Raw genomic sequence first — 10,510 nt, forward strand, 5'->3', positions numbered from 1 at the left:
GATGTTAGCCAGTGCAATTTCACATCTGCCACCCTAAATTAGTATTTTAAGTTTAGTTTAGAATTTTGTCCCCAGTTCCTTTATCTTGCTGTCTTTGTGGAGCTATAGTGATATAAAACCACTCAGGAAAGTGACAAAAAGAATCGAAAACAAAATGTTTACCAGATTATAACATTTTTTAAGAAATGGATAGGTCCTTTGTGGCAGGTAGAAATTTATTCTTAACTTTTACCCAAACCAGTATCTTATTCTATAAGATAAATAAGAAATCAGAATTATGCCTTTCCATCTCCTAGTGTGCTTCTCTTTGGTTTTTGCTCAAATCAGTCATCACTGCTTGAATTATTTTAATTTTATTTTAGATGATATATCTGGGAAGTGGATTGTTTTTTAATTTATTGCAACCCTTGCATTTCATGCACACCGTGATATTTCAAAACTTTATGTAGAAAATAAGGCTGGTTCCTGAACATTTCTTAGCATGCTCAATGATCACTATGCCTTTATATAACATGGAAATATTTGCTACAAGTATCTCTGTGCTTCCATCCTGCATTATAAGCACATAAAATCCTCTATAGTTGCTTTACTTCTAGGAGTTGACATAATAAAGCACCATTTCATGTATAGGTCTTAAGATAATGAGCAATCTGTTATAAAAGGTCGGCATAGTGCAGAGCATTTAGGATGTTGTGAAAGGTTGAAATATTTACCACCCAAGCTGGTATCAAGATTCACTTCTTGGGTGTCATTGTCTTTATCACTTCTAGTAACAGGAGTTAGAAAGTTCTAGAAAAGTGTAAGATACTGGAGGGAGAGGGAAGGCCTTGAGTACTTGCAGCATAATAGAAAAGACCTAGCAGGGAAATTATGTGAGGTCAGCAGAACAAACAACAATAATTTGGGATTCGAGAGGGAAGCCTGGAGGAAAGAAACTATGGGCCACGAGGGTTTTCTGTGATCCAACATTTTATATAAATACAGTAGGAGAGTGATTTGTGTGATTGATATAAATGTAAGAGAAAGCAGACTTGATAGCCCCAGCAAGAAAGGAGGAAAACAGTCCTCCAAAAAAAAAAAACAAAAGTGTGTCTCAATGGAAAGCTGTAAAATCAGAAGTCCTGTTTTTCTCACCATGGTTAGGCACAAAATCAGAATTATTATGTCTATTTCCAATATTAGAATTATAACTTCACTGGGTTAGAAAAGGCCTAAAAGGTTTTATGATCCAACACCCTGCTTGATATATGAACGGCTTCCTTGGTGTTTCTGACAAGTGTTTCTGTAGTCTTGATAGGAATTCTGCTCAACTCACTACTTTCTAGCAGGAACCTTTTCATCAAGTTTCTCACTACCTCTCTCTCTAGCTCTCTCCCCATTTTAATAAAAACACAGATTAAAACGCACACACATACAAAACGAAATGTGTGCCTTAGTAAGTGTATTAGTTCCTCTAACAGTTCACCACATCTTGGTGGCTCTAAACCACGCTTATTTATTCTCCTACAGTTCAGGAGGTCAGTGGTCCATGATCAGTTTCACCAGGTTAATGACAAGGTGTGGACAGGGCCACTCTCCCTCTGGAGGCTCTAGGGGAGAATCTGATACCTGGCCTTTTCCAGCTTCTACTGTGGTGTTCCTTGCATCCCTTGGCGCATGGCGCCTTCCTGCGTCTTCAGAGCCAGGCCTGTACCATTTTGCTTCATTGGCGACACTGCCTTCTTTTTCCTTTTCCTCCCTCTTATAAGGACACTTTTGATTTCACTGAAGGCCCACCTGGATAATCTAGGATACTGTTCCCATTTCAAGATCCTAAATCACAGCTGCAAAGTCCATTTTGCCGCACAAGGTAACATTTAGGTTGCAGGGTTGGACTACCCAGATATCTTTGGGACCGTTTTGCTGCCTACCACAATGAATATATAAGCAAGGTCAAGAAATATAACTTTGCATCTGTCCCAGTCGCTCTCCCTTCCCTTCTCACAAAAGTAACCCCTATCCTGTCCTGACTTTTATAGTCATCACTTCTGTATGTTTTATAGTGGTTTTGTTACTAAGTGTGTATCCCCGGACACGATAGTTTCATCTTGCCCTTTAAAAAACATTGTTTTCTCCTTATGGATTTTTAAAGTCTCCTTTACTCTAAAAGTTCCTCTTTAAGTTTTTGTGTTCTTATAGTTTATCTATTGCAAAAGCCAGGGCATTTGCCCTGCACAGTTCCCCAGAGTCTGGACTTTGCAGTTTATATCCTCTAGGGGCAGCTCATCATGTTTCTCTGCCCTCTGCGTCTTGTGCAAACCAGCAACTGGACCCAAAGGGCTTAATCAGATTCAGTTCTAGACCTACAGGTGGGGTGCTGTTCTTTGGGAGACATATAATGTCTGGTTGTCTCACTTTTTGTGATGTTAGCAGCCATTGGTACTCATTCCTTAAATCCGTGGTGATTTGTAATTTTAACCTTTCTTTTTTCATTCAGTAGTTGGGATACTTATACACAGAGATGCTTTCTCTCCTCTCTTATTTGGTTACCAGTGATACAGACTGAATGGGAAATGTGGGATAAATGCTTGATTATTTCTGTTTATTCACCAGTTTTCAAGATAAGGAATCAGCACCCTATCTTTTTTTAATGTCATTATAAAGACATGTATTTAAACATAATCAATAGATTTCAATCAATTGTAATTGTAATTCTTTTTAAAGTTTAAATTGTCCCATTTGAGTCAGCGGGAACCTCGTCAAGTCAGCGTCTGGAATCTTTTTGAATGACGTAATAGTTGTACATACTCTCCTTCCTATTTATTCTGACAAGGTGTTCATATTCATCCTAAATATTTCCTGATTGAGGCCTGGAATCTGATTACAACTTGGGTGCTACTGGTTCCGAATACTGCATACCTGGGTTGGCCATGCTTCCTGAACCCCTTCAGTGGAACAGAGCTAGGAACGCAGACACACACACTATAATCCTGATTGTGTGTGTGTGTGTGTGTGTGTGTGTGTGTGTGTGTGTGTGTGTGTCTTTTGGGGATATCTTGTTACTTAGTTTTTTGGTAAGTGTTTTCTATGGATTTTTAATTTTGCCATCTAGTTGCTCTTTTTTTTTTTTTTTTTTTTTTTTTTTTGCGGTACGCGGGCCTCTCACTGCTGTGGCCTCTCCCGTTGCGGAGCACAGGCTCCGGACGCGCAGCCTCAGCGGCCATGGCTCACGGGCCCAGCCGCTCCGCGGCATGTGGGATCTTCCCGGACCGGGGCACGAACCCGCGTCCCCTGCATCGACAGGCGGACTCTCAACCACTGCGCCACCAGGGAAGCCCGCTCTGTTCTTTTATGTGCAGATTTGGAGAGATTAAAAGATTTTGCTGTCACCACTGCCATCCTCCTGGAATACCGTTTACTGATTTTTAATCAAAACTTTATGATTGGCACCTTTTTGAAACCGTTAAGGTTGACTATCTATGTTAATCAAAAGACATTGTGCAATGACAGTCAACCAGGGTTCTTCGGTATCTCATCTGATTGTAACTGAGAAGATCACTGTTTTAGACTCCTTATAATTGTATATAAAAATGTGGAGACGCAAATTATCTTTTAGAAAATAGACTTTTGCTCACTTCTCTGTCTTCTTCATCATATTATGTTTCATTCCTTTGGTGATTAGAGTCACGTCGGCTGTATCGTTACTGCCCCTCTTCATGTAGGCAGCTTACTAACACTAAAGAAAATCAACATCTGTGTCCCACAGAAAAGGTTACTCTGAGTGTTGGTTTATAACATGTACCAGATTTGACTCTGTATATGCTTTATTTATGTCTAATATTCAATTCCGTCCTCAAAATAAGATTTGGCATCATTGAGAAAATAGTGCCAAGAATGAGCTACAAGTCCTGAAGACAGTTCCTAAACAGAGCGTGGGCATTCTGGAGTAGCTTTACCTATTGCCACAGTAATGGATAATTTTACCATAGAGAAGGGCAGTGCCTTATTCCAGGTAAGAAGTACAAACAAAATCTTCTTTTGCAACGGCTCTAAGTATCACTGAATTTTGCGGCTATTGGTATAAGGATATTTAGCTGTCTTCCCAGAGTAAGTGATCTGAGCTAGACATGTCCCTTTAGGGTCATACTTCATGGAGGAAAATATTGGAATTGAACAAAAGGGTTCTATTTTATTATTGGATGTTGAAACCTAATACATGGGTGACACTATACGTATCATTGGAACTTTGGTAATCTTTTGGAATCTTGATCATTTTAGAATAGCATTTGTTTGTCTTATTGTCTAGTTTAGTGATTCTCAACCCTGGCTTGACCATAGGATCACCTAGATTTTAAAAAATACAGATGTCCTGCATCCAGTCCAATTTTCTGATTTAATAGGTCTGGGCTTGGACCCAGAAATCCTAGGGTTTTTTTTTTTCTTAACAATTCACTCAGTGTTTTTAATGTTCAGCTTTGCACTGTCTGGTTAGTTCATAAACCTGTGATTTCCATTATTAAGTTTAGCTGGTTCCCATTAGCACAAATAATGGGAAAATTTCCTTTAAAACATAAAGTTAAAAAAAAACCCAAAACCCAGTACCAACAACTAGAGTTAAATAATTATATAAAGTAATGCCAGTTCTACTGAGCTTTGCATAAATGTATAAATTTAGCCCGAAGAACAAAACAGAGATTAAAGCCACAGAGCCAGAACTTGAACTAGGATCCTTAATGGAGATTAATATTTTCTTCAGCAGTCTGCCAGCTGAATCATGGTCTAATTAAATAGTTCAGATTTAGTGAGTTTGCATTTAAAGTATTAGCAGCTCCGAGAATGGGTAAAGCTAAAATGAGTTAGAATCTTTTCTGTAAATGGGAAGTTAAATTATCATAGTAATTTGATTAAATCATTTTTAAATCTCTCAAGCTAAATCACCGCCTTTAAAGAATAGTTTGAAGTCTTAATTGCTGTTTGTGAGCATATCTCTCTGCTATTTGTTCTCGCCTCATTTCCTGTGACATCCTATAATATGTCTCCCGCCAGGCAAGAGCAGTGGGGAAGGAAAGACTTGGAGTCGGGGCTGAGGTGACCGTACTTCAAGCATTTCAAGACCTGCCATGTCGGAGAAAGAAAGTTATCCCGTATTGTTTCAGTAGTTAGAACCAGGACCAAAGGATGGAAGTTAGAGGCAGATTTGGGAAAATATGAAGAGGACACTTCTAACAAGTAGTTCTGTCCCTTGTTAAGTAGAATGCTCTCCATGTAACTGGCAATGTCTTTATGAGAAATGTTGTAGGAAAGATTCTTGCTGAAGACGCAAAGTTGAATGAGATGAGCTTAAGAGGACGATTTCAGTTCTTTAAAAAAAAAAAAAAAAGGAAATGCCATGTCCGGTGTTATAAATTCCGGCAGCACACTTTGATTCAAAGACACCAGAGTTTAAGCCTACTCTGACACTTCCTAGCAGCCACCTGCCTTGCAGGGCTGTTGGGAGATGAATGAGGCAATGTTCATAAGGTGCTTATCAGAGGCGGCACCCAAAACAGGTACTTAAGAAATGGTATATTTATTATATTTATTCTGCTTTAAAAATTTTTGTTTTCTTTTTTTCTTTCTTTATTTTTTTTTTTAAATTTTTTGGCCACACTGCGCAGCATGCAGGGTCTTAGTTCCCTGACCAGGGATCAAACCCGTACCTCCTGCAGTGGAAGCACAGAGTCTTAACCACTGGATGGCCATGGAAGTCCCTATTCTGCTTTTTAAAATCAGTATATTTATTCTGCTTTTTAAAAAATCAATCTGTTTGGAAAACCGCTATTTTGATTTAATTTTATCTGTAAAGACTGCAGTTCCTTTTTTCCTCATCCATTTCTTCCCCACTGTTTCCACTTAGAGTGTTAACGTTTAGTCCGCAGATAGGTTTGGTGAGTCCACTTCATCCCGGTTCCCTTATGTACAAAGGTCAATCTTCTGTGTATCTAAGCACTCACCGTTACTGTGTGTCCGTGTCCACCATTTGCCCCTGACAGTATTTAAGTGCAAACATAGAAATAACAAATATCAGAGCATGTTGTTGTCACCTCCGTGACTGTTTTTTTGTCACTTTCATTACGGCCCCCTTAGACAACTTTGGAAATTCCGTGTGCTTGTTTCTGAGAGAAGACACACAGGAAGTGGATGGATTTGCTCTGCTGAAAGGAACCAGATTGCAGGAAAGCCTAGGTAGAAGCAGTCCATCGGAAAGGCCAGGGTTCATGTTGGAGAATGTCTGGAGTTCCACTCTAGGACACCACTGTCAACGTTTCCCACCCAGAAGAATTCCTTCTTTTGGCCCCACCAGGCAGGAATCGAGTCTTGAGCAGTAAACCCTTATAAGCAACTATATTCCAGAATATTCAAAACTCTTTTAAAGAAATGTGTTATTAACCACCTCATGTAAATGGTGGTCAATTCACCAATGATATGATGAAACGATTTTAAAATGACCATGTTAAAAAAAAAAAAGCAGTAAAGAAAATACGAAGAAGTTTTAAAAACCTTTATTGGTTATAGCCGTTGATCTTTTAAGTACCTTGCCGTAATTTTTTTAATCGTATGTTTAGCTACTTGATTTTAAATTACATTTCCTCTCTCTTTTGGGGCATGTGATCTGATATTTGAATGATATGAAAGATTCGGCTAGGTACATATATCTCAGAGCTCTGCATTCTCAGAGAACTAGAATTATTAAACATGAAGAATCCCCCAAAGACGCCGTTATGTGTAATTAACAGATAAACTGTCATCAGAATCAATAAAACGTGCTAAATGATTCAAACTTGTATATAATTAAGTGTCTGTTTTAGAGCTGGAACCGTAACTTTTATTTTTTCCCCACATCTCACATTTCTCGCAAGAATAATTGTGGCAACCCTGTTAACCCTTTCCTTGCTTGACTGAATTAGATTTTTAAATTAGTCACTTAAGGGCGAAGTTCACCTTCACAAATGTGAAAAGTATTTCAGAATTCATTAATCTAAAGTCTGCAGAGAAGCAGGCTATGTCAGGATGTTTTAATGAACTGTTAAGAGTACACTAAAAATTCTAAAAAGATGAGCAATGTATTGTGATCTCTGTACAGTCTACAACTGAGCATAGTGTTGGATTCGGTGTGTTTACATGGAGTTCTTAAAATTTTGGTTATCAACTTTTTTTCCCCCTTTTGGGACATACGGGCTTTTTGAGCACAAGGTCTGAATTTTATACAACGTTACATAGAATAATTTTTTGATAGATGGCCTTTTATAATTGAATGAATGAATAAATACACGAATGAGGTAATGAATAAAACAGCCAAGACTGTTATCTGTTAAAGTGTTCACTTGCTCAGTCTCAGGAGGAAAGAAACCCACATGTTTGAAATAAAGGCTTTTTGTAGTAATTCCCATGTTCTAAGCCAGTATTGTAAATTATCTACTGCAGTGAAATTTAGAAAAATAAAATGGAGATTTTGGAAATGTGAGAGTCTCTGAACAAATCACAGTGTAGAGAAGTTCAGTAATAAGGTTTAAGTTTCGTAACTCGAATCAACGTATTTTTTATTATTGTTAATATCGTTTATCTTTTTGGTACAGACTCCATGCACATAGAAGACGTCGAAGCCGTTCAGAAACTTCAGGATGTCTTACATGAGGCCTTGCAGGATTATGAGGCCGGCCAGCACATGGAAGACCCTCGCAGGGCCGGCAAGATGCTGATGACGCTGCCGCTCCTGAGGCAGACCTCTACCAAGGCCGTGCAGCATTTCTACAACATCAAACTGGAAGGCAAAGTCCCCATGCACAAACTTTTTTTGGAAATGCTGGAGGCCAAGGTCTGACTAAACGCTTCCCCGGGCATCCTATCCTGCACGCCGAAAAAGGGAAAAATAAACCCAAGAGTGATGTCAAAAAAACTTAGAGTTTAGTTAACAACATCAAAAATCAAGTAAGACTGCACTGATCATTTAGCAGCAAGACTATGAAGCAGCTTTCAGATTCCTCTGTATCCTCCTGATGAGTTTTTTTCTACCTTAATCTCATCTCTTCTCCGTTTCTTTTGCTCTTTATTTTTTTTTTCTCCCGCCCTATTCTCTTTCTCTTTCGTTTCTTGCTTCCTTCATCGCTGGTTCCCCACTCTCTCCTTTCCTTCCTTCCTTCCTTCCCTCCCACCCTCCTTCCTTTCTTCTACTTTCCTCCCTCTTTTCTCATTCTTCCCCTTTCTTTTAAATTTTAATAGCTCTGGTTATAAGAAAATGTTGCTGCCTTTCCTTTCTTTTCCTTTCCCTCCCTCCCTCCCTTCCTCCTTCCTCCTTCCTTCCTTCCTTCTTTCCTTCCTTCCTTTCCTTCTGCTGCTGAACTTTTAAAAGAAGTCTCTAATTGGAGAGTGATGGAAGCCAGCCCTGCCAAAGGATGGAGATCCATAATATGGATACCAGTGAACTTCTTGTGAACCATAACATCCCCAATGACTAAGGAATCAAAGAGAGAGAACCATGGCACCTAAGAGTACAGTGCAACATACACAAATTGACTGAGTGCAGTATTAGATTCCACTGGAGCAGCCTCTAATTAGACGACTTAAGCAACGTTGCATCGGCTGCCTCTTATCATTGCTTTTCCATCTAGATCAGTTACAGCCATTTGATTCCTTAATTGTTTTTTCAAGTCTTCCAGGTATTTGTTAGTTTAGCGACTATGTAACTTTTTCAGGGAATAGTTTAAGCTTTATTCATTCATGCAATACTAAAGAGAAATAAGAATACTGCAATTTTGTGCTGGCTTTGAACAATTATGAACAATAATGAAGGACAAATGAATCCTGAAGGAAGATTTTTAAAAAATGTTTCATTTCTTCTTACAAATGGAGATTTTTTTGTACCAGCTTTACCACTTTTCAGCCATTTATTAATATGGGAATTTAACTTACTCAAGCAATAGTTGAAGGGAAGGTGCATATTATCACGGATGCAATTTATGTTGTGTGCCAGTCTGGTCCCAAACATCAATTTCTTAACATGAGCTCCAGTTTACCTAAATGTTCACTGACACAGAGGATTAGATTACACCTGCAGTGACTCCGAGTGGTCACGTATGTAAGTACCACACGTGGAACACAGATCCGTAGAATGATCAGGAGCGCCCCTCTCTACCTGGGAGGTCCAGTTGCCGTAGGATTTCTAGCTGCCACGGTGGTTAGGAATGAGATGCTGCCTGTTTGCCAAGTTACAGACCTTTTCTCAGAAGGAGCTGTGAGCCAGTATTCACCTAAGAGGCAATAAGGCAAATGCCAGAATTTGAAAAAAAAAAAAATCATCAAAGACAGCAGACGCCTGACCAAATTCTAAAACCTAATCTCTATGGGTTGATTCATTTAGGCATGTTTGTTTAAATTAATCTGCAGTTTTTAACCAAGAGCTAAGCCAATCTATGTGCTTTTCAACCAGTATTGTCACAGCAAGAAAGTCAGTCAGGTCCCAGACTGTTAAGAGGTGTAATCTAATGAAGAAATCAATTAGATACCCCCCAAATCTACAATCGCTGAATAACCAATAAACAGTAACCTCCATTAAATGCTATACCAATGGACCAGTGTTAGTAGCTGCTCCCTGTATTATGTGAACAGTCTTATTCTATGTACACAGATGTAATTAAAATTGTAATCCTAACAAACAAAAGAAATGTAGTTCAGCTTTTCAATGTTTCATGTTTGCTGTGCTTTCCTGAATTTTATGTTGCATTCAAAGACTGTTGTCTTGTTGTTCGTGTGGTGTTTGGATTCTTGTGGTGTGTGCTTTTAGACACAGGGTAGAATTAGAGACAATATTGGATGTACAATTCCTCAGGAGACTACAGTAGTATATTCTATTCCTTACCATTAATAAGGTTCTTCCTAATAATAATTAAGAGATTGAAACTCCAAACAAGTATTCATTATGAACAGATACACATCAAAATCATAATGATATTTTCAAAACAAGGAATAATTTCTCTAATGGTTTATTATAGAATACCAATGTATAGCTTAGAAATAAAACTTTGAATATTTCAAGAATATAGATAAGTCTAATTTTTAAATGCTGTATATATGGCTTTCACTCAATCATCTCTCAGATGTTGTTATAAACTCGCTCTGTGTTGTTGCGAAACATTTTGGTGCGGACACGTTTCCAAAACTATTGCTACTTTGTGTGCTTTAAACAAAATACCTTGGGTTGATGTTTCATCAGCCTAGTGCTAGGAATACTGTGTATCTATCATTAGCTATATGGGACTATAATTGTAGATTGTGGTTTCTCAGTAGAGAAGTGACTGTAGTGTGATTCTAGATAAATCATCATTAGCAATTCATTCAGATGGTCAATAACTTGAAATTTATAGCTGTGATAGGAGTTCAGAAATTGGCACATCCCTTGAAAAATAACAACGGAAAATACAACTCCTGGGAAAAAAAAAAAAGGTGCTGATTCTCTAAGATTATTTATATATGTAAGTGTTTAAAAAAGATTATT

General features: G+C 38.3%; 1 protein-coding gene across 3 annotated transcripts in view; it reads left to right on the top strand.

Moving 5' to 3' along the window:
- ESRRG (estrogen related receptor gamma) overlaps nucleotides 1-7,840 on the top strand; it is a 171,634-nt gene extending 163,794 nt beyond the window's left edge. For all 3 annotated transcript variants that reach the window (XM_069540126.1, XM_060011045.2, XM_069540127.1), the window contains one exon: nucleotides 7,596-7,840. In XM_069540126.1, coding sequence (XP_069396227.1) covers nucleotides 7,596-7,840 — 245 coding nt within the window. The remainder of the gene's footprint in view (nucleotides 1-7,595) is intronic.
- Nucleotides 7,841-10,510: the final 2,670 nt, after the last annotated feature.

This window comes from Delphinus delphis, chromosome 1 (genome assembly GCF_949987515.2).
Source record: "Delphinus delphis chromosome 1, mDelDel1.2, whole genome shotgun sequence".
Lineage (NCBI taxonomy): Eukaryota > Metazoa > Chordata > Mammalia > Artiodactyla > Delphinidae > Delphinus > Delphinus delphis.